The sequence below is a fragment of the Lonchura striata genome, chromosome 1 (assembly GCF_050655825.1).
Source record: "Lonchura striata isolate lonStrDom1 chromosome 1, ASM5065582v1, whole genome shotgun sequence".
NCBI classification, from domain to species: domain Eukaryota; kingdom Metazoa; phylum Chordata; class Aves; order Passeriformes; family Estrildidae; genus Lonchura; species Lonchura striata.
The window spans coordinates 7479826-7504013 of NC_140703.1; the positions used below are offsets into that span (position 1 = coordinate 7479826).

General features: G+C 33.0%; 1 protein-coding gene across 1 annotated transcript in view; it reads right to left on the minus strand.

Annotated features, from left to right (window-relative positions):
• Nucleotides 1-24188, minus strand: part of NCAM2 (neural cell adhesion molecule 2) — a 263496-nt gene that overhangs the window by 67138 nt on the left and 172170 nt on the right. Inside the window, exons 9-11 of the mRNA XM_077790949.2 lie at nucleotides 18075-18225; nucleotides 4681-4868; nucleotides 3916-4012 (exon numbers count right to left, since the gene is read on the minus strand). Coding sequence (XP_077647075.1) covers nucleotides 3916-4012; nucleotides 4681-4868; nucleotides 18075-18225 — 436 coding nt within the window. The remainder of the gene's footprint in view (nucleotides 1-3915; nucleotides 4013-4680; nucleotides 4869-18074; nucleotides 18226-24188) is intronic.

Below are 24188 nucleotides of genomic sequence, written 5' to 3' on the forward strand. Positions count from 1 at the left end.
TCTCGTTTGCTCAGAGAAGGTGTGGATGCCCCCATCGCTGCAGTTTCCCAAGGCCAGGCTGGGCAGGACATTGAGCACCCTGGTCTAGTGAAAAGTGTTCCTGCAGGACTTTTAAACACTATGGACTTTTAAATCCCAGAATACAAGGAAGAAGGGGAAAGGAAAGTCTAGGACGAGTAAGGCAATGAGATCCTTAGAGGTGAATAATCGTTGTCTTTTTGGGGCTCTAGATTCAGCCCAGCTATACATCCAGCTATGTAAAAAATCTACATTCATATTTTTAAAAAAGAGAAACCTTCAAAATTCTCATTTAGCTATGTGTCACAACCTTAAAATTTACCATTTTAGGATATTAAATTACCTATTCCAATAACATAATCCTAAATTACTGATGGCCATGTGTCTTTCTACTTACCTACACAAAACATTTGAAATAATTACACCGAGACCTTAACAAAACAGAAGAATGCTTTTCTAGTTCGTACTGGCTCCTTGCAGTGATATTTCACATAAACTATGCATAAATTAGATTTGGAAAAATCTAGGAATATCTGTGCTCACCTCAGCCTTTGAGACCCATTGGGCCAACCTGCCAAGCTGATCTGGCCTGCCAAAATTTAAGTCTGACTTAGATTAAAACCAGAGTGTAAGTAAAGTTCTAAAATACAAGTTGTGGCTGTTGTGCTGACATGAACCAACTAATTTGCAGTGGCAAGTGACTGTGGTGCTTTTCATATTACATATGTTACACACATAACATTTTAAAAGCTTGGGTAATCAAAAAGGAGATCACCCATGTGTTATTTTTAAAAGTTGTTCACAGCAGTCAGGTCATGGGCACATTTGATTAAGCTTTCCACAAAACTCTGAAGTTTCTAAGCAGGTCATCACCTTCCAGAATGAAACCTCAAATAAATACTCTGCAGCTTCTCAGTTGTTTTGAAAAGTTTAAATGGATTTCAATCTGATTCAGTAACTCTGTATAATCCAAATTAATGGTCATGGTTTTTCTGTCATACAAATATGGCTCCAAATTGCACATCAATTCTGAAATAAATCTTCCTTTTTAAAATCATCAATATGTCTAATTGCTTAAGGAAGGCAACAGGAATAAAGATAATGGAATTTTGACAGTATGATAACTTTTTAAGTAGCAGTAAATTTATAAAAAGGGTAATTTGATTGTACTGAAATCCAGAAAAGCAGAAAATTGAATGAAACATAAACAAACAAGTATTCCTGTAGAATTTAAAGAGAAAAATATTTAGCAAAATTATCATTATTTGTGATTAAATTTATCTTAGCAGCATACTTTGCTTAAAACTGTCTTCCAGCTAGGAATTGTATTTGTTTTCCTTGACAGAGCCTTTGCAAAAGCATTCTATGCCCCAGCAATTGTATTTACAATCAAAGTCAAAGCAGGCTGCATTGAAATGCATGAAATCATTTTATAGGCTTTAATATGAAAAATATCAATCATCAGGCCTTCCCAATCAACCAGAATGAAGTGACCAAGGTAAGTAAAACTAAGGAGAAAGCTGAATTTGACATATAATACCTGTATCTATTATAGTGGTTTTATCCTCCATATCCCTGATCATTTTCCATTTCTAGCTGATGACAGTTTAAGTGCAAAACTTGTAACAGTGAATTACATGTTTGTGGCTTTATTCCAAAAACAAAGTCTATTTAGAGGCAAATGCTAAAAATATCAATATTTCAGGATATTGAATATTATGTTTTACACTGCTGTAAATAGAGCATAGCAGGTAGTGCATAATAGTGCAGAGTGACACCCCAAATCCAGTTTTTCCAGCCCTGTTCATTACCACTACTAAGAAACCTGCTTTTCCGTTTTCTGCATTTAATATCATTATCTAGATTATTCCCATATAGCTCATGTTTTACATTATCTCTTCCCATAATTCTATTTATCCTCATTCCTCTTTTTATGTTTATAACTACAATACATATTTTTAAAATGTTCATAGAGTTTCCTGAAGAATTGCCTGAAAAAAAATATAAGCAAAACATTGCAGAAGTGGAGACAATTAATCTGTTTAAATAACTGGCATGCATAAAATTTCTGATATATTTGTATTAAAAAGCAAAAAATAGTGTTATAGCTTATTTGTTTTTCCTTGCCTTTCCAGGGAAGGAAATGCTCATGTGTGAATTTCCTGAAGTAAAATGGCAAAATATCCTCTGTTTTTTCAATTAACTTTTCAATGCTAATATTCTTTATTAAAATTGATTAGTTACTAACTTATAAAAGCAGGGGATATATACATAGCGAAAATACTCATCACATAGTATTATGCGTTGTGATGAGATATTCTGCAAATCTAAGAAAAGAAAACATTCTGGAGAATATCTGTTGAAATGCTCTCCCAAGTGTATACACAGTTATGAAAAAAAGCACACAGTGGCAAGCACAACATTTTCTCATCATTTTCCCTCCTGAGAGGTAAGACCCCAGTGGGAAATAAGTGGGGATTTTCTTTACTTTCCTGTGATTTATTTCCATGGCTTCAAAAAAGGCTCTTTCTCAGTGGTCAGATGTTGCTGCTGAAGGAAGGTAAGATCACACCACAGCTAACACCCCAAAAAAGTTGTAAAATGAAGGGTAAGGGATCTTCTAAATGATGTAAAATTGTGTGCCATATAAATTTGAACCCCACATTTTTCTATTGTAGGAAGCTCAGCACTTTTCACCGTTCTTCAAAACCAAAAGATATATTATAGTAGGAATGTGTGCTAGAATCCTACAGAGATGATGGAAAAACTTTTAAAACCGTGTGCAAATTCTAAGAAGACTATTAATAAATAATGGTGTTTTATAATTCCTGAGACACCAAAAGAAAATAATTGCCCTAGGGAGCAAAAATTCTCAAATAATAGCAGCAGGCCAGATCAGAGAGCCTCCCTGTGACTGGATGTGCATGCTTCAGCAATGCTCCCCTAAAAGTCTTCCTGGTAGGAGTCTAAAGTTGTTTTTTAATACCAAAAAAACCTACCCCAAAACCAACCAACCAAAAAAAAAACCCCAAAAAACCAAAACCAAAACAAACAAACCAAAAAAAAACCCACAAAAAATGAACAAAACAAAAACAAACAAAACAAACAAAAAACAAAAGCGGACAAAACAAAGCAAAAAAACCCTCAAAAAACTAAGACGAAAACTTGCAACTAAACCATTCGTAATCATTTGGAATATGCATCCTAATAAGAAAGAAAAATATATATATAATATTAGTCCATTCCACATGAAAATAGAATTGAAAGCACTCATTTGGTCTCAGTTAATAGTTATTTCTGCCAAAGAACAAACATACAGTCAGATTATTATTCTATTTGCCTAAACAACAATAGAAGGACATAAAAGTTTTCAGACATTCTGTAACAATAGGGTATAGAATATATCAGAGCTTAAATTATTTCAATCTAGCACTACAGTCAAATTCTACTTTTAAATAACTAAAAGTGCAAATGGAGATAGATATTCTTTGTTGACATATTTCAGTCTCTTGTCATTGTTGTTTTATCAAGAAAATATAAGGGAGAAAAAGGAAAAAAAATTATAATTCCTTCTTTTACTGCCTGCAAACCATATGTCTCTCTGCTGAAGTAATAAAAATACATTGTTATAAACGTAGGATATAGTAAGAGCAAAAGAAAAAAGGTTAGATTAATTTTTTTTCAAGTTTCAGAAGGCCTTAAAATTAAATCAAAAGAAGATTCATATTCTGAGGGAACTGGTTTATTTTACTTCATATTGCAGCTCAGCTCTTAGACAATTAAATTATTGGCAAACACTCCACCAAATAAAATAAAAAGAGGATAGTGTGTCTGAACTTACTGTTGATTAAAGTTGGAAAAACTATTTAAAGAAAAGGAAACAAAATTTTAACTTACCAGCTTGACCAAGAGTATACTCCTGGTATCTTGTTCCTATTCTGTTTGTGGCTGTACAATTGTACCGTCCAAAATCATTGTCAGATGTGGGAGCAATCTTTAAAATGAATACACTTCGTATATATTAGTTGCTTATTAAATATTTATATATAGATATAGTTAAATCAGAAATTCAAGTATGCTCTCCTTAACCAATATGCAGATGTGCTCTTACTTCAATACATCTAGTATATTCTCCAAACAGACCTAACCACACATTTTTTTAATGTTTGACTCCCCCTTCTCAAATTCAAGTGAAGAAATCTGATAATAGAAAATAGTGACATCGTTCATCTTTAAATTTCACCTTTAAACAATAATTTTAAAACCCAAACCAAAAACTCCAAAAATAATAAACTTTTTTGCAAACACCAAGCACCTACAAGGCAGTCACTTTAATTTTCAGTCTTAGATTGATATTTTAGCTTTATATCTATTTATAGATTTTTTTTTTTTACTTCCAATAAATGAAAATTATATTTTTCCTCGGTGCAGTTGGAAAACTAAGCATAAGCCATTCAAATAAGATTTATTTTCCAACTACTCATAAGAAATGTGTAGCTACATCAGGTCATATATAGTTGTTTGTTGTTTTGTTCCTTTTTTTAGGAGTGTTATTAAATTGTAGGTTTTAGCCTTTAATACACTCTACACTACTCACAGTGCTGACAAACTGGGGACAAAATCACGTTCTGCCATCACATCGATTTCCATTTGAAGTCTTACCTCTAGAATCAGTTTTCTTCCTGTACTGTAGGTCTTCAAATGAGTTGTATTTTTTACAGGTAAAACTAATTTTCCTCTTTTCCACTGAACTGAGGCCGATGGATTTGCTAGCACTTCACAGCTGATATTGATGGGATTGCCTTCCCAAGAGTAATACATGGTTTGATTTGACACGAATGTTGGAGCATCTGGAAAAAGGAAGCAATGCACAAGTTTATTAATGGGTTTAGAAAAACAAACTGGATACCCATATCCAAATATTCATGGTCACTGAGAAATTTCAATTGACTGCTGTGTCAGTTTACCACGGAACATGGAAGTGTTGGTATTCAGCCATGAGTTCCTTGGGCTTTTATCGTGGTAGAGTTTCTCCTCTCCTAAATGGTTTCAGCTGAACTTGGGAAAGAGAATACCTGTCAAATACATTTAATTTTAGGAAATCACTTGAAAGATGCTCTCTCAGAAATGAGGAAGAATGTTTTCTCTTGAAGATGACAAATTCTTCAGCCAGACCCTCATATGCAAAAGGGAGGTTACTTAAAAAAAATACTTAAAAAAAGCGTCTGTTCACGTGCTGATTTTACAGTGTCTTCTTTTGCTATGGAGTAATTACATTCACTCCTCAAATTTTCTTGTGCTATGGTTTCACCCATTTCTGGATGGAACTTTATTATAATTTATGAAATCTTTTTAAAGAGAGATGTTTATTTGTGGAAAAAAACCTCTAAAACATAGCAAAAGAATACCAAAAAATGTTACAATGTATTCTACCTACTACAAAAAATATATTGTGTGTACATTATTTAGGACAATCTTTGTACAAGTTACTTATGAAATTATCAAGCTACAGCCAAGGAAAAAGATGGTGTGCTTTTCTTACAAACATTAATGTAAGAATGGTAAGAAGTCTGCATTAAACAGATACCAAACACTGAGTCTGACACGGAGGAAGGAGTTGGTTTGCAAACTGTGATTTTCAGATCATAGTGCCGCTAAGTGACAAGACTTATCTCTTCTACTCACTGTTTCTCTGGAGAGTAGGAAGTTTAGTGATCTCTATAAAATCAGAGGGAGTTTGCTTTCCCCTCTTCTTCTTATGTCTTGGGTGAATAGTGGGTTTTTTCTATCAAATATTGATTTGTGTTATTTCCTAATTTCATTGTTATTATATTTTAACAGTATTAAAAATAATTCTTTATTAATGGAAACTTTTTTAATGCTTTAATTCCAAAAGAGAATTATCAGTTACAACTGTTGCAATGGTATCTATTTTTAATATCTAAGATAAATACACACACACACACACACACATATATATATATGTATGTATGTATGTTTTGATAAATAGCTCTTAAATGTTTTCATATGTGTCTCTGGAAAATCTATTCTAGTCCCCTCACATATAGCTTAGCTTTAGTCAAGAAAATTCTTAATAGGTGTATCAGAGACCAGAACGGAGTATCTTTAGTATGAAGTAAAATTTAGCTTCAGGAATGGTTAAAAACAACTGTGTTTTTTCTGCTTTTTTTTTTTTTTTTTTTCCCTGAAGTGCACATTTCCAACTCCTTCCTGTGTGCCTCTGTCAAAAAGCATAACTTTTTGATGACATATGCTGCTGCTGCATCTAGGCATACAGACTTTGAGCAAAAAGAACTGTTATCAATAGAAGTTTTAAAGCACAGATCAAAGCTGCTACATTGCTCAAGGCCAGCAGCATATCCTTTAATAACTGTTCAGCCCTTATTTTTGTAGAAAAACAAGCATTTTCATCTAAATAACTAAAGCCTTCCTGGCTATGAATTTATTTATTAGACACAGGAGTTCATCTTTCTGCTCCAAGAGTTTTAATAAGTAATTCTAGCGATCCTGTTTTTCACAGACCTTTAAATACCCCATATTTCAGCAGCTAAACAGTTTAATGCAAAGAACAGACTATCAAAGAGTCTTCAGAGTGTGACGTCCTACATAGTGGAGAATATGAAGAAAAAAGCAAACTGCATAAATGTGTTTTATGGTTAGCTATGGTCAATAATCTCAGAATACCAAGGCTCAGAGCCTTGGCTTTTCCTCTGGAAATGAAGTTCATGGTGGGAATCACTTGTAGGAAAACTGTGCTAACTTATTTTTGTATGTTCAACAGATGGATCAATAGCATGTTCAACAAACAGATTGGAAATCTCATTAGAGTCTTTATGAGGTTCAAAATGTGATTGTTTGACAAATTTTATGTAACCACTGCCTTCCAATGTGCAATTTCTCACAACAAGTTCACTCTATTTATGAACACTGACATGAATGTTGAAGATTAAAAGATACTCTGAATCTGAGAAATCCTCCTTCCTAGATACCATTATGTGGTTTGATGCTCAATACACATGTGGCAAACTCATATCCTATTTTAAGACTTACAAGTGAAAAAGTAGTGTACACTTTTATACTGCAGATAAAAGCATTTAAGAGAATAGGCACTTCCAGTTCAGATCTCTCACTCTTCTAAAGGTAGATTTTGGAGGCCCATTATATCTATTTGTTGATATTTTAAAAGTATAGGTGAGTTATGGACTGCCATCTGTACAAAACTACAGATATTAACAGTCATCAACACAATAAACCACAAATAGGTCTAAAAGTATGCCAAATAAAGATATATCCCTAAATAAACAACTCACAATTGTAAAGCATTCCCCTCAAAAAAGATCTTTGTAATTTCCCTCTCAAAAACCTGTGTAAAAATGCATTTGCAGCCACTTCCCCAGCAGCCAAGAGCTCCAATGTACAAAAAGAAGAAGGCTGTACTAATGATTTAATTCAGAGAAATTATCTTAAAACAGATGATTTTTGATTTCCTAGTCAGGAACAGATTAAGATGCCTGGAGTGATATTTTACAAAAAGAATATAATTCTGGAAATACTTTTCTTTTTACAGTACAAATAAAAAAATAATTTACATTTCATATTAAACTAAAAAATTGAGTTGAAAGGGAATAATTTGTTTATAAAGAGAATGTGTTTTTTCTTGTATGGTCTTCATCACTAACTGCTGTTTAGTATGCTTTAATGGTTACAGAATTAGTATTTATCAAATTTAACCACACATTATGTTTAATATAAAAGAATCATGAAAAATAACAAACCTTAAAGCCAAGTCTTTGAAAACATAAGTCTGACTATATGTCTGCAAAACCTGATCCCAACAGTTTTATAATATAACTAACAAACAAATTACATTAATAACCAGAATATTTATCAAAAAGTTCTATCAATTGAGAATGAAGTAAAACAAAGTAGAAATGAGAAGGTGGTTCTATGAAAGCATCTTTAAATGCAATATATTTCTTGTTTAAAAAATAAAAGATTCAATGGTAATCCATAGCAAATTAGAACCAATAAAAGTAATAATGTGCTCTGCTTAGCTTCTGTGTAACTGAGAATTAATTTACACCTGACAAAATTCAATGCAGGGTGCAAATGAACTCTTCCTTTTAAGCTTTTTTATATCAAGTAAAAAGTTAAGATGACATACTAGAGTTCTGAACAGTTAAATAGAAGTAGGAGCTTGAATATTCTCTGTTAAAAAAAATTAACCCTGATGATATTTCTTATATCTTGGCATTTTTATATCTTATATTTTGGCAATATCTTATATTTATATCTTATATCTTATATCTTATCATTATCTTATATTTTGGCATTTTACTGAAAACAAAACAAATAAACCCCCTCAAACTAAAAAAAAAATTCAAAATTTACCATTGGTATTATCTAAGAGATGTACACAATGGCTTATAATAGCTCAGGTTAGAAAGGACCTTAAAGATCACCCATTTCCAATCCCCTACCATGGGTAAGAACACCTCCCACTAGACCAGGTTTCTCAGAGCCCCCCATCCAGCCTGGGGATTTCCAGCCTGACTTCCAGGGATGGGACATCCCCAGCTTCTCTGGGAAACCTGTTCTAGGGTCTCATCACCCTCATAACTAACATAAATTTCTCCCTGAAATCTAATTTCTGGTAACTCTCTTTCAGTTTAAAACCATTGTCCTTATGCTATCACTACAAATAGAAAGTCTCAATTTTGCACATGGAAAGGCTGCAAATGTCTTCTCAGAGCCTTCTCTTCTCCAGCCTTATCAACATCAACCCTCCATAGCTGAGCTGCTCCAGCAGAACCCTAATCACCTCCATGGCCCTCCCCTGGACCTGCTCCAGCACCTTTCTTATATTTGGTGTCCCAGAGCTGGATGCAGCAGTGAAGGTGGGGCTCTCAAAAAATTTGGGTAGAGGGATAGAATGGCTTCTCTTGACCTGCTGGTCACAGGGTTCCGGATGCAGCCAGGATGTGATAAAGTCCATAAGGTTTTAAGGTTCAACTATGAAAGATCAAATATTATTTTGGAGGGATTAGGCAATCCAAATGAAAAAGATGCCTTGAAGGAATAAAGACTATATCACAAAGATATAAAACTAAACCAAATTATTATATGGCTGTATGATTAAAAATGTAAAAAATTATAAATTTAGGATGGCCTTTTAGAATAGTTAAGGTTACAGTACCAGCATCAGCTAAGTACCAAGCTGATCGTTTTGCCAAGCAAGAGAGAAACTGACAGGTTGACATTCCAATTAGAATGAGTTCTGGATAACCTGTGTGAGAAGATTATTTAAGAGAAGCAAATTCTGACCTGAAAGCTGTCTTTAGCATTTAGATATCCTTGTTAGTTATAATGTCCAGGAACAGTGATTCAAGTACAGACTAATATATCACCTGCCTTGTCCAGAAAGTAATTAAATTAAGGATGACAAAGATCCAGCTCTGGTGTATGTTTGGTATCATACACAAAATTAGATACAGCAAATTACCTGATTCAGTACATGTGTCCAGACAACTATAATGGAAAACTGGTGTGCAGAATCAGATTTGCACTTCTTAATTTAAGAACACAGGTTTTCAAAATGTGGCTATTTGTTCCCCTGGAACATGTAATAAAAATATGTGACAGATTGTCAGATCTGAGACTCTGGGACATTTCCTACAGTATATTATTGGAAGCCTTGCTCTAAAATGATTAATGTTGGCATAAGTTTCCCATCATCAAGGACTTTAATAAACCGCATCATCCTCTGGCAAATCTAGTACTGTCCTTGCCATCGATCCTGTAAAATGCCTCAATTTCTTGTAACTCTGCCACAATTTAGTTAACAGCCATCTATCTTTCTCTTGTACTTTCTCCCTCATATTTTTTCAATAGTTAATATGTTAAAATGAATAGCTAGGCCTTGGATACAAAGTAGAAGAACCTCCACAGACAAATACAATAGCTGTCACATATTAATTTGCAAGAAGAAATAATATTAGAAAGACTTCTAAAATGTGGTTAGGTGACTATATTTTAATCTATAATAATTCTTAAAAGAAAGACAAGAATTGGACAACTTTAGCTACTTACTGCTGCAATCACAATCATGTGGCTGTAAGCAAAAACATCCAAGACCCACATAGGAAGTTTCCAAATACAAAGCAAATGAACCACATCATATATTGAATTTAAATTGCCATGATTATTAGCTATAACCAGAGGGGTCTTTTTTTTTCTGGAACCCAACCCATGATTTCAAAAGTTTTGAGAGGCACGTTTCTTCCAAAGTCAGTGCAGAAAACCTCACACTTTTTGTAGGACTTCCTTCCTGCCCCATTCTCTTTGTTCCTCTCAAAATCCATTACAATATGACATTGATATTCAATAGCACGATGAACTATCGACTGATTCTACCTTTATGAAGAGTAAGAGCTCCCTTCTACTCCTGGCAAGCAGTACTAGTTCCTGGAAACCTTAACTAGGGTATTTTTTTAATATTCAAACACCATATCAATTGCTCTACTTCCATAAGATACTTTTTGCTGGATGCAAAACTTGTTGATAATTGCACATTAAATAATATTGGGCAATGAAATGCATGTATGGCTCAGGTGCTTGGTGCTGCCAGAGTTTCAGGAATTAAATGTATCTATTTTTCTTTGAATTTCACTTGGCATCCAAGAATTGTATTTGTTTTTATTTAAAGAAAAAAGAAACAAAAAACCCCACAAAGGCCAAACTAAAGCCCAAGAAATTTTAGTTTCATAGAAATGCCTGCTTTGAATTGATACATCTCTCTAAAATTACCTAAACTAGTTTAAATTAGGAGGAGAAATTCTAAATAAAACAGAGCTAGGTAAAATAAGCAAAATAAGCCACTAGTGATGTATAAAATAAAGTGTTTGCATACATCTATCAATCATTTTGTATGCCTGTGAATCACCAGCACTGGCCATCAGATCTAGGACAGGAAGATTCCCCCTACAGGTCCAGATCCATCACACCAGCAACAATTTTCATTTTAGTAATAAAATTATTAGATGTGGCCAATTGTTAAAACATTATTCTCAAATGATGCCTATTTGTACCAAATGTTCAGTTGTTACATGTATTCCAGGACAGAATTACTGGAATAATTTAGTATGGGTTGACTTCTCCATCAAATATTAGATTTCATTATTGTCTTGCAGGCAGAAGTGAAAAACTGCAATGTTTTTCTCAAACCAAGATCCTAACCCAATCTTTCTTCCTGTCCTGTGCATCACATTTCCAGAACAAAATCCAGTCTTTGCCTTCCATATTTTCCTACTTGTCACCCTTACCTGCACAGGATGCTCCCTTACTGATATCATCCCTCCATTCCCTAATGTCTGTGTCTCTCTCATACATTCCCAGATCACAATAGTTGCTGTATGGAACAAGGACGCTTAGCTTTTTCATCTCTTTACTTAATTTTCAAATGCAGTGCTGTCCAGAAAACAACAAATAAAATCTCTAAAAATTTGCTTTGTTTAAGTTTCAAATTTCAGTGCCACACATCATATCACATAGTTATTTTCTTCATAATACTCATGCTGTGTCTCTGCTTTGATGGCTCTCTCTTGGAGGTATAAGAAGGCCATGATGCCTTTTTTTCACTCACAGGTTATTATTGCACAATATGAATTAAATTTTATATAGTATGAAAATACTTCTGAAACTATTTAAAATTTATCATATTCATTATCAATGTAAATATTTAAATTTCCAAATGTAGAACCATGTTTAAGGAGGCATTCTTCCTCCTTTCTTTTCTTTTTTTTCTACATTTACTTTTCACAATTGCATATGTGAAAATTTATGACAGTAAGAAAAGGTATTGAAGCATATATATCTATGAATAACTAAACTATTGCAAACAAAACCCAACAAAATTATTTTATTCTTTCAAAATTGTGTTCTTCTATTAATAAAAAAGTAGATAACATGCTATTAAAAATCTACTTTAAATGATAGCAATGTAATTGCAAGATTTACCAAAACATGTTGTAGAGAGCTCTGTTCAGTAAATATTTATGATAAATTTCTAATATGAATATCATGTTTAACAAGACATTAACATATTTAAGCAAAATATATTTAGAATGGATTTTTTTGTTTAAAAGTATTTTTACAGCCTTTTGGGCTAAATAATAGGTAGATTTTATTATATAGGTGAATAATTTCTCCATTTTACCACACTTGTAACATCAGAAAAAGACAATGGATGCATTCAACTCTGCTTCACTATGGGAAATTTGGTGAAATGGTTTTGGAAGGTAACTTTATGTGATAAACCTCATTTTTTGCACAGAATTCAACTTTCTTATCCCCTTGAAGTGGCCTTTCTTATTCCCACTGCAGTGGCATAATAAACTTCCTTTTGTGCATGTGCTCAAGTGCAAAGAAGAAAAATGGTAAATCTTACAACTGACATTCATAATATGTCAAAATTACCACACTTATTTCATGATGTTAAAGGTTGACCTTTTCTATCTTTGCTTTCTCATTTTAACCTATAAATTTGACAGGAAGAAATGTAACTAAAGCCAATAGTATTTTATTAGAAAAGATGGAATTTTTTCTACAATATTTTAATACTTTGTTTCTCTTGATTGTTTTCCTGTAATTTGTTTCTTTCCCAGGCCATATGTTTGTATTTATTAGTGTTGTTTTCTGGCTGTGATGACAGGATAGAGCTGGGTCCTCATGATTAATGGATGAAGGGAAAGTGCAAAGAAGACAAAGTCAGTTTTTTCAGTGGTTTCCAGGGAAAGGAAAGAAGCAATGCCTCCCAATTTCAACCATTCTGTGATTCTATGAGCAGTGATGGGATGTTGCTGCACTGATTTCTTTTAACAGAAACCAAATGCAAATTATGAACGGTTTGAATTTATCATGATTTAGGATAGCAGTAGGCAGCTGGAATATTTTGTGACATTTATCAGAATGCCGAGGTTTCCCAGAGAATTGTGGATGATCCATCCATGGAAGTGTTCAGGTTAGTTTTGGGGAGCTCTGAGCAACCTGGTCTAGTGAAAATTGTCCCAGCCCATGGCACAGGGGTTGCCACTGGATGAACTTTATGATCGCTCCAAACCAAACTGTCCTATAATTCTGTAAAAATATTTGTGACATCTTGTACACAATAATAGCATTTTCACCAATTGAAAACCTTTCTTCCTTGAAGGCAAATACAATTTGTAGCTTAATCTGATGAATCCACTTTTAAGTAAAGTTGTATATTTTTTTGCAAAGATATAAAATTCGAAACATTAATTTGAAGCATCCCACTCAACTGCAGTGCAGTACAGCTAACACACAATAAAGCAGAAGAATAATCAGTTACTGAAACCACATTTGATACTGCAACAGTAATGAAGTTTGTTTCAAATTGTGGCAGGAGAAAAAAAAAACAAACACAAAGGAATAGAGTTATTGATAAACAATACAATAGAATAACAAATACTGCACAGTTTTCTTTACAGGTAAAGACTATCCTGCACATGTTGCATGATTATTTTCATTTTTATCACTCAAAGTAGGTATTTAACTAATACAGAATATTACTACAAAAATCATGTTTGGATGAAAAGCAATATTAAGAAAACATTCATATTCCTGTATTACACTAAAAATTATTTAAATGCATTTTTTCAGAAATTGCTTTTTAAGAAATCATTTTTATCAACTACTCATATGGCTGATCTCATACAAAAATGTACCACATTTCTTAAAGTAATATATTTGTCATAGATGATTCTATCTCAAAACATTACTCTTTGAGCACTGTGAGGAAATAGGCATCTTTAGACCATCCAGCATATCTAATAGCTGCAGTATCAGTACTGAAATTGAGAGGTTTAACTAAAATAGTGATGTGAAAACTGGTAATTCCAGCTAAAAAGGTCTCTTAGTTAGGATGCTTCCTGGACAGTGTATGGGAAAACAGAATTTTCCAAAGGACGTAGCTCAATGCCTCTCTCTGGTAAAAGGAGTACTGTCCAAAGGAATTTGCACCTGGTGATACAGAGCAGTCAGAAACAGCAGCATCTTACATAATGTGTGCACAAAATTAAGTGAGGGCTGTGAAAACTTCAGACAGGTTAATGACAGTTTGAACACAACGAAGGGAAAACTGCAAAGGCACATAGAGAGTCTTTCAAAGATCACAAATGCTGTTCATTACTCCTTGTTTAAAGCTTTTCCAACTTAATAATGATGTAGGGGCACCCTAACTAATAATAACACTGTGGTGAAAGATGATCCAGCACACTGAACATGTAAAAATTAAGATTTTTCTCAGTGCTATTTATACAATGAAAACTTTGTGAAATCCAAGACAAAATGTGTTTTCTCATCATAATTTTTCTTTTAGCCAGGTCTGTATTATGCTTTTAAAGACAAAAAAAATACCACATGGATATGCAAATATTTGTATAGTAAAACTATATAATTCACTAGGGTTTATATATTTAAATTCCTCAGGCTGTCTTGAAAACCTCATCTTAGCATATGGCCTGCTTTATCTTTTGTATGTATTTCTATAAAATTTTTAATTTAAAAATAGTTATTTCTCTATGATAAATATGTAGATAATAACTATAGACACATCTTAATACCCGATACATATCATGTATTCCATCATGCATATCATTTATTCCACTTTTCAATTGATTACTTATTATTACTCTCATCCAATACACACTAGGCTTCATAGGCTTCATACTTAAAATCAAATTTTGCAGTTAGTGAAATCTATTAATAAAGAATATTTGAAAATTGTATTTTATTTTGGTGTAATTTTTATGAAACTTTCAAACTTTATGTAAAGAAAATTAAACATAACTAAACACAAAAATGACTTTGTAGGAAGAAGTATTAAAAAATGCCCCTGGTTCCCTGCAATTCATGTCTTTGTAGCATTTCCTGCAGATAAAAGTCAGGGTTAACTGTTCCCAGTTGGTATCAAACCTGATAATCTCTTCCTCTTCTAGAGAACTTCTCTTATCACCAGGAGCAACCCCAACAGAGAATAAGGATAAAGCACGGAAATTCTGTGCAATCCTACTGCCAGTTTAAATCTCTGATAGGGGTCAGTAAGTAAAAGGATGAGACAGTGACACCAGAGCACTCAGTGCTTTCATTAGGCCTGTTTGACTGAGATGGCATTTAAAGATGAGGTGGAAGCAGTTTCCTCTCCTGACTACACAAAGTGTCAAATACAATAAAACATGAAGAAAAAAATGCTGTAGTTTTGTTATTTTCAGAAAAGCACAGATCCATTGTTTACTTCCATCTAGAAACTAGAGGGCAATATTAAGAATTAAATTCTTCTTATCTATTTATATTTTAATTTTAAAATAGTTATTTGGGGTTTTATGAGAATATTATTAAAGATAATTCAAATTTCTGTTAACATGGCTTAACTGCAAGACTGAGCCATACCTGAATAAATTCTTCTCAAAAACTGTTTGGAAGAAAGAAAAACCAAACTAATGGAAGAGAAAAAGTAAACTATTTTGAAGGGCTTAATGCAATTTTTAAAACAATAATTTGGGGAAAAAAATGTAGAAGCCCTCAGAGCACTGTTTGTACTGCAATTAGTATGCTGAAGAAATGCCACTTGGAAGAGGAGAATCAAAATTCGACTTCACGGAATCCCCCCATTTTTAAGAGTTTGCTACAAAAATACAAATGAGTTGTTTACTTTTTGAACCTGAATCTTTTGCTAAAATTCCCAAGCCCTGCAATTTAGGAAGTCTCATAACTGGAATGACAGGTAACCATGACACTGCTTCATAGAGGAAGATACTGGGGCAAGGACAGCCCAGCATTGGATGGAGAAGGAGCAAGGAGGTGCTGAAAGATTCTTCAAAGGGGCTGCTCTGTTACAGAAGTTTATGGCAGAGGCCAGACTGATGGGAGATGAGGCTGAAAAGAAGCACTTCCTCTTGGGGACATTATTTTTAAGAAAAGGAGAATTATTTACCATTAAACAAGAGTTTTCTTTCCTGTGCAAGACAAATAAGTTATATTTGAAGCTCATATACCAGTGCAAAGTTATTTGCAAAGGAAAGCAAAAAAAATTTGTCTGACTCATTAATCAGAATATGAGACAAACCTATATTATGTCACCCCAGAAACTCTTGCTTTGCATCAACTACTTGACTTAAAGGAATTGAGAAAAATTGTATTTCTGTTAGTCAAACAATGCCTGTGCTGGAAAAAAATTACATTTAGGTTAAAGCTTGCTATCAGCTGAATGTTTATAACTTAAAACTCCAGTTTTAGAAATATAATAATAAAAATCTTCTGTTATACATGAAAAGTAACCATTACAATGTGTGATGGTAGAATAATATTTCTAAGTTCTTTATAAACTGTGTTTCTGCAGAGGATTTTAGAACTGTAAAAAATTTTATGCTGTATCAAAAATTGTGTCCACCAAGGCATAAATTCAGATTTTAAGTTATTCCATTTTCTCATATACTGTATTTGATTGTTCCCACACATATTCAAAATTAATTCTGCCATACCATAAAAAGACTTTTAAATTCTTTCCACATAATCTAAAACTTTCACCCTGAAAGGTGTCTTAGGTTATAATAATGTATTGTATCAATGCAGAGGTTTTATTATGCCCTCTGGTATGAATTCTGTATTGCTAATAAATCCTTACATTTCAATTGTCCACATTTCATAACATGTGGTACAATATATCTCTCTCATCTGAATACAAAATATATTAATATTTAATGCTAAAGCACAGCAGCAACACAACTATAACTAAACCATGTATTGCACATTATTATATGGCAAGTTAGCAGAATTTTAAAGAAACCTCACTTAATTTGCATTTTTATCTATTTTTCCCTTTATATACATATAAAATGTTAACATTGCATGCATTAAAGAAAACAAATATAGCAAATTAGGATTTATTTCTAGGTTTTCTGGCTTCGAATAACTCCATTCTTAACACCTAAAAATTCTTTTGATCATTCCTCATTTTTCTTTCAGATTTATATTCTATGCCACAATGCAATGCTTCCCTGCCAAAAAATAACACATAACTGTATAGTGAAGGCACTTTCAGAACTCCTCAGGAAATCACTCTGTGGTCTGCAATCATTACTTTTATTTCTGTGCCACAGAATCCTATTCCAGCTTTTATCTTCCCACTGGAAAGAATTTTTCTGTTCAAGACTCAGTTCAAACAGGCTCATGCAAACTCTACTGGAGATGTAAAATAATTGTATTTAGAAATTTCTAGATAAATGGAGTAACAATGAAATAAAAAAGAAGGAAAAAAGAAGGATTTTTTGCTTGTTTTTATTTTTTTAAGACCTTTGCCCATGAACTTGAAGAACAATTTGAAGATGCAATTACCCAATTAATTTTTTGTATTTCAGATTTATATCCTCTGATTGGCTTCTCAAGCATGAGACTCTTCTAAACAAAAATAATCTCCTTCTCTCCTGGATAAAATGCAAGAGCTTGGAATAAAGGCCATCTCTAAAAGAGATTGTAATAAACATGATAACTCCAGGAGGGGTTATAATACTGGCTAGACACATTTTAGGGATTAGTAAATCAGAGGACTCAGAAACAAAAAAGAATTTTTCTTGAATCTTAAGTTAAGCTCAAGACTTAGCTGCTGCTCAAATCAGTCCTTACTTTATCCCACTGAATACTTTTCATTCCCAGCAGTCTCAACTTGCTCAGAGATTTAAAGTTATTAAGCTTAGCCTTAAGTTAGTGGATAATAACACTGGAATATGATTTCAGACGAAATCATGTCCTACTTAAGTCATCAAAACACCAACAAGGGTCCTGTTAACTTCAGAAAAAACAGGATTCTTCCACAGAGAAATAAGCTACAGGACATGCTTTCTTCACTTATGCAAGTTTAATCATGAATTACCACGAAAAGAATGACCTTCCATTAAGAATGTACTTTTTTTTTTTTTCTTTTAAAACAGATTTAAAAGAGAAAACAAAACATTAGAACTTACATTCAATATCAAGGTACATGCTCTTTTGGTGCCCACCAATTCTACTTGCAGCTTCACAGTCATATCTCCCTGAATCTGACAACTTCACATCTTTAATATGCAGTGACGACTTTCCATGCTGCCCTTTGACTTCTATACGGCCATCTGGGCTCTGTTTACATTGATTCAGGGAAAAAAAAGGTTTTATATGTTTATATATGTATATAAATGTAAAATTGATATATTAAACACTACCGATAAGAATGACTAAAAGCATTTCTTCACCTATGGTGAGGTTATTACTGACAGCTAAACAACTTCTAAATTGTCCAAATAAATAAAAAAAAAAATATAGAAAAACATGTTCTCTTTCTAGGCAGTATAATAAAAGAAATAAGTACATGCTTAAAGGAACATTGTCAAGGAAACCCCACAAAACATATCAAATTATGACAGCAATAGTGAACTACATACTCAAAACTTTTTATGATCTCACTCACTGTGTTATGATTCTGTTAACAAAAATGCATACATACAACACTATATCTTAAGATTACACACAGCATCATCTCTTGTCCTTACAACTGTAGCTTTGAAACTGGATAGAAGTAATGCCTCAGACAATAAGCAAATCCAAGAATCTTGCAACTGTTAAAAAAACTTGAACCATAAATGCAACTAGAATTTCTAGATTTCAGTTGCTTTTCATTTCATGCAAAAGGCATGGAAAATGAATGCTTCCTTTCTATTTTCTAGAACATAAATTTTATGAAAAATCATTATCCATAATGACTCTCCTTGCCCCTCCCCATCCCACCCAACAAAATTATTTGAATTTAAAGGGTATACAAATATTAGGCAAAACTAAACAAAATAAATAAAAAGTCCTCTTCTTGATGCTTCAAACTTCATGAAATATCATGCCTGAGGAAAAAGAAGTTATTTTCTTCTGCTCTTTACTTACAGGATCATACAGTACTTTGGGCTGGAAAGGACCTTAAAGTGCATTTCATTCCAACCCCCCTGCCTGGGCAGGACACCTTCCACTAGATCAGTTTGCTCAGAGTCCCATGCAACCAAGTATTAAACATTTCCAGGGTTTCCAGGGCTTAAACATTTCCACAACTTCTCTGGGCAACCTTTGGGAAATTCGTTGTACTTTGTCATCTCTCACATTTTTTTGTTTAAGGGAAAAAATCTCCAAGTGTGATTAAAAAAACTGATGTTAACCTACCTTCATTTTAGTAAGGTGGAAAAGGGATGAAAACCCAGTAACTATTTCACTGCATGACGTTACACTTGAGGCAGATTTTTATGTTCAATTCTATAACACACACACTCAGGTTTACTGCATATTACACTCAATACTCACCAAGTGGCAGATGATGTTTAAGTGGCTGAGCTTTTAATCATTACAATTGTTCTTTGACTTAATAAAGGAAATATGTCACAATTTAGACCTTAAAATATTTGATGTAAAGTAGTCATGATTTCTATAGAAAGAAAAGTATCCTGATCCTATGTAAGAATCCAAGTAGATTGAATTTTGTTTCCTGTGAAAATGACTCATCATAGGTACATAAATTAAAGTTCCTGACTTCTAACCCAGGAGCCAACATAAACCTCTTTGAACTGGTAAAAATTAGCAACTTAGAACACTTAACTGTCAATTTTAATACTGAAAATTCTATTTCCACAATATGATCAAAAAAGGAAAATAAAAATTATGATGCTAGTAAACAAGTCACAGTAGCGAACATCATGGCTTTTGGAAGGAATTCCTTGACTAATTAAAATGAATTTTCTTAAAAAAAAACCCCATTGTTTTCTAATTTCTGACACAAAGCCAGATTTATATATATTTAAAACATATATATAAATGATTATTTATATAGCATTATATCTATTGTTTATATATATGTAAAGCAAGTACATTCCAGAACATAGTTAATACCAGTTATGTGTATTTTCTTATTTATTTAAATATTAAGCATGTAATACCATGGTCAAACTACATTATTCCTACTTAAAATGTACATACACTTCAGAAATTTAATTTCTGATTAATAATAATAATAGTTCCTTAAGAACTTACATTTAAAATGGTGAAACAACCTGTGACAATGAATCATAGATACAATAGTAAATAGTAAATATTTTATTAGTGATTCATAGTTCAACATTAATCCCAAATACTTTAATTCACTAATACATATTACATAAGAAATTCCATATATCCCTAAACACACATATGAGTACTAACAGATGTTATACAAGAAAATAATAATGAAAATAGGCACAAATATCCTTAAATAGGTATCACAGTAATTTATCAATCTCTTTTTAGTTTATCTAATCATTTTCTAATACTGATGAAAAAAAAATTGACTGTATTCAGTATAATTTTCCTATGTTTTCTCATATTCTCTTATTCAAATGTAGATGATGTAATATATCTTGAATTTATAGGTAGGAAAACCCAAGATAATAAATACTCTGAATAATAGGAGATTTCATATATCATTTATTGTTATAATCAAAAATATGGTAAGAAACATTTTAAGATGGTTCCATAAAGTCCATAAAACAAATAAAACAATGGTAGGCAAGAAAATTTCACTAGAATTATAATAAAAATATGCATTAACTAAAGACAATTTCTACCTTTTTTAGGTTCTTGTGTTAAAATTGCTTACTAAATCAAATAAATTTTCTAAAATGTGTTCTGTTTCATTGCTTATTATGCATATTATACTATGGCTTCTTAATAAACAATTCTAAAAGTCATGTTCCCTGAGTCTATTCTACAGATGGATTGGTGTACAAATCCGTAATTTATTTCTTTTACAAAGATACTGCAATACCTGATTAAAAATAAACTGAGAGGCTGGCATTCCTGAAGAAAGAAACACATGAGAGAAAACTAAACTGTAAATACAGACCAAGAAAATTCAATTAAAAACAAAAAACAACTAATTAAACAAATAAATATATGAAGTGTTTTGATGCAGGTGTCTCTATCTGTGAGAGAATTCCCAGAATATGAGGGAGTTTACCACGTTCAAATCAAAATGGTAGCTATCATGGTGAGGTTTCACAAGAACTTCAAAAACACTGGTGTGGCTATATTACAGTTCTTTGAGGTATAAATCAGACAAAAAAAATCTGGGTAAATGATTAATGGACATGTGATGGCACAAAAAAAACCATAATAACAATGCAGTTGAGTATGATAAAGAGCAATGAAGAAATATTGAGACAAAAATCGAATATACAGTGTTACTTGGAGCAAAAACTGAAGACACAATATTTACATTTTTCTGTTATGTTAAAGAACATTATTAAAACCAGGATAAACTGACAAAGCAGAACTTTCCAACTATTGGTAATGCCTTTCTGGGGTTCAATTCTCTCCTGCACTCATTATGGAGAACACACATTAGTACTATGTCTGGCACCATAACACACCAAAACAAGAAGAGGAAGAGACACAGGTATTCAAACACTACACCTGCCCAGTAATCCTTAGGAGAAATCCCCACCAGGAAAAAAGCTTTGGAGCTGCCAATGGGCCAAAAACCAAAATACAGATATAATCTCTATAAATTAACAATGTCAGTAACTCTGAAGCCTGCCTGAAATAATAATAGATATCCACTAAATTGGGATATTATTTTTTTTTTCTTTTCAAATGTTATGCATGAGAGATGTAGAATCTGTATTTTATTTTATTGCTTAATAATGATGAAGAGCATAAAAGGGACAGAACAAACCCCTAGATTATCAGAATAGTCTCTGTGGCCCAACACTCATGATTTGTGCTCATTCATTGAATTACTCAGTATCTCCTCCCACCATGGAGAATGAACAAATATTGAGGTCTCAAAAACTTGAAGTCAAGACAGTTCCATACAGATTTACATGTTCTTTGGAAAGGAAAATTATGTTAACAGAACAGACCCTTACACTCTTAGACATTGGAAGAATGATGAAGTATTCAGAAGTTACATTTTCACAGCATTTTAGAATTCATAATAAAATCTAAGAAATAATTTTTTTTTTATAGTTAATGTTAATTGGAGAATTTCATAGAAATCATAAATAAAAGTGAGGGTTTCAAGGCTTTGGGTGGAGGTTTTTCCCCCATAACTTCAGCATAAAACTAAAATACAAGTGAAAAATCTTCAGCAGAGAATGAAAAATGTTTTATTTTGGTAAAGTGTCTGAGATTTTATCCCCATAAAAAGCACATTCCCTTAATTAGAAAGCAGGAAAGCCCTTTTATTTTGAATACTGATTGCAACCTAGTTCTCTGTCATTGTTAAAGGAAACTCTTCTATAAAGGTCTGCAAGTAAAACTATCCAGAATGACACCACATAAAAAGTATCTGCTGGGGAAAAAAAAGGTGATTTTTTTTTGCACTTGCAATATTCTTACTTATAATATGTAGCTAAACACAAATGATTCCTATGCTAATTAAAAAATGAGAGGTATTTCATAATTTGAGATCAGTGCTACTTTCTGCAAAAATACAAATATATTTTTTTGTTTTGATAAAGTTTATGTCATACTATACATGTTATTCTACTCCTTGACTTCTGTTGTCATTCTCATGCTTCCTGAATGTCTTGCACAATTTGTAGTTCCACATGTGAATATCCCCAAAGGCTTGACCAGCTGATGCTGACCTGACTGATCTATGCACAGCTTGAAAGTCAAGGACCAGAGCTCCCAAGGCAGTACCAGAACAATAATAATTCTGAATTTCAAGGATTCCACTTGCAGAGTGGATGGGGATGTGATGAGACAACAACATCCATATGGAGACAAGGATAGCTTCTGGAACAGCATAAATTATTCAGGTACCATGGAGTTCTCAATCTGCAAAATTCCACTGCAATTTTAGTACAATCAGTGTAATTTTTCAGGACACAGTTCATTGATTATGATGCTCAGAAATTGTTGTTTGTTTACAAACTGTAGAAAGTTGCACTTGGGCATAGGTGGATGGTGTGGTTAGTGGATGAGTTTGATTTATCAGCCATTGCTCCAACTCCCACTAAGGAAAAGTAGAACCAAATGAGATGAAGTTGTAGAGCTGCCAAAAGTTGCATTTTGAGTTGGCTGACAACAAGAACGGAAGGTAAGAACAGTTGCAGAAATTGGTGACTCATTTGTAGCTGGATTTTAGTAATATGCTTGAATGGCTGGAGCAGCTGACTTCCCTCCTTGAGTTTACCATTTGGCTGCCAAAGTACTCCTTCAACCCCTGAAGTCCAAGTGCAAGACTGCAAGAAAAACAATCCCTTCATTCAAAATCTAGACAAATTGAAAGACTTTATTTGTTTTTCTTTCAATGTTTAAAGCTTATTCGTGAGCAAAATGACATCACTGGCCATAGTTTAAATGCTACAGGTCAGTTTTGCTTGACAAATTTACCAAATGTATCTTCTGACACCTTCTGTACTTTAGTATTATTTTGGAGGCGCACTGCATATATTAACCACAGAAAAGATAGTGGCTGAGAATTGAGACTGTGTTTTTCTTTTGTAAAACATGAAGCAATGTATTAAAAAATGGTCATGTGAGAGCATGTAACTTAGGTAAAAGCTGCAGGTGTTTTAAATTTCCAGCAAAGGATCTGTTTCAGATGTACACAGTCGAAGATCCTCATACTGCATGGGAGAGGATTGAAAAAAATCATAGTTCTTCCAACTCATTATTTATCTTGGTTATGTTTCCAGTACACATTACTGAATGTTCAAGGAGAAAACAAATATTGATTAACAGAATCATCTTTGAAATTTCACAAATAATTTTTTAGGAATTTTGCTGATTTCAGGTTGTGTTCGCATCCACGAGAGGCAACTTGAGATCATATTCTTCACGCTGATGCTTCTTATATGTGAGATTTAAGCAGATCTTAATTGCCCATGAAAATGTTTCTTGAAGCACCATGAAAGATAAGAGCTTCTGCCACCTGACATGCTGATACTAAATGATGATAAAATTCCAGAAGTCTATTAAATGTATGTGACCAGCAATTCCTAGTCTGAAAATCTACCTTTGATGATGAGAGAAAGGGCTGTTAGTCACAACAGCCATCATCGTGTAGAAGCTGATGGAAGCTCCCT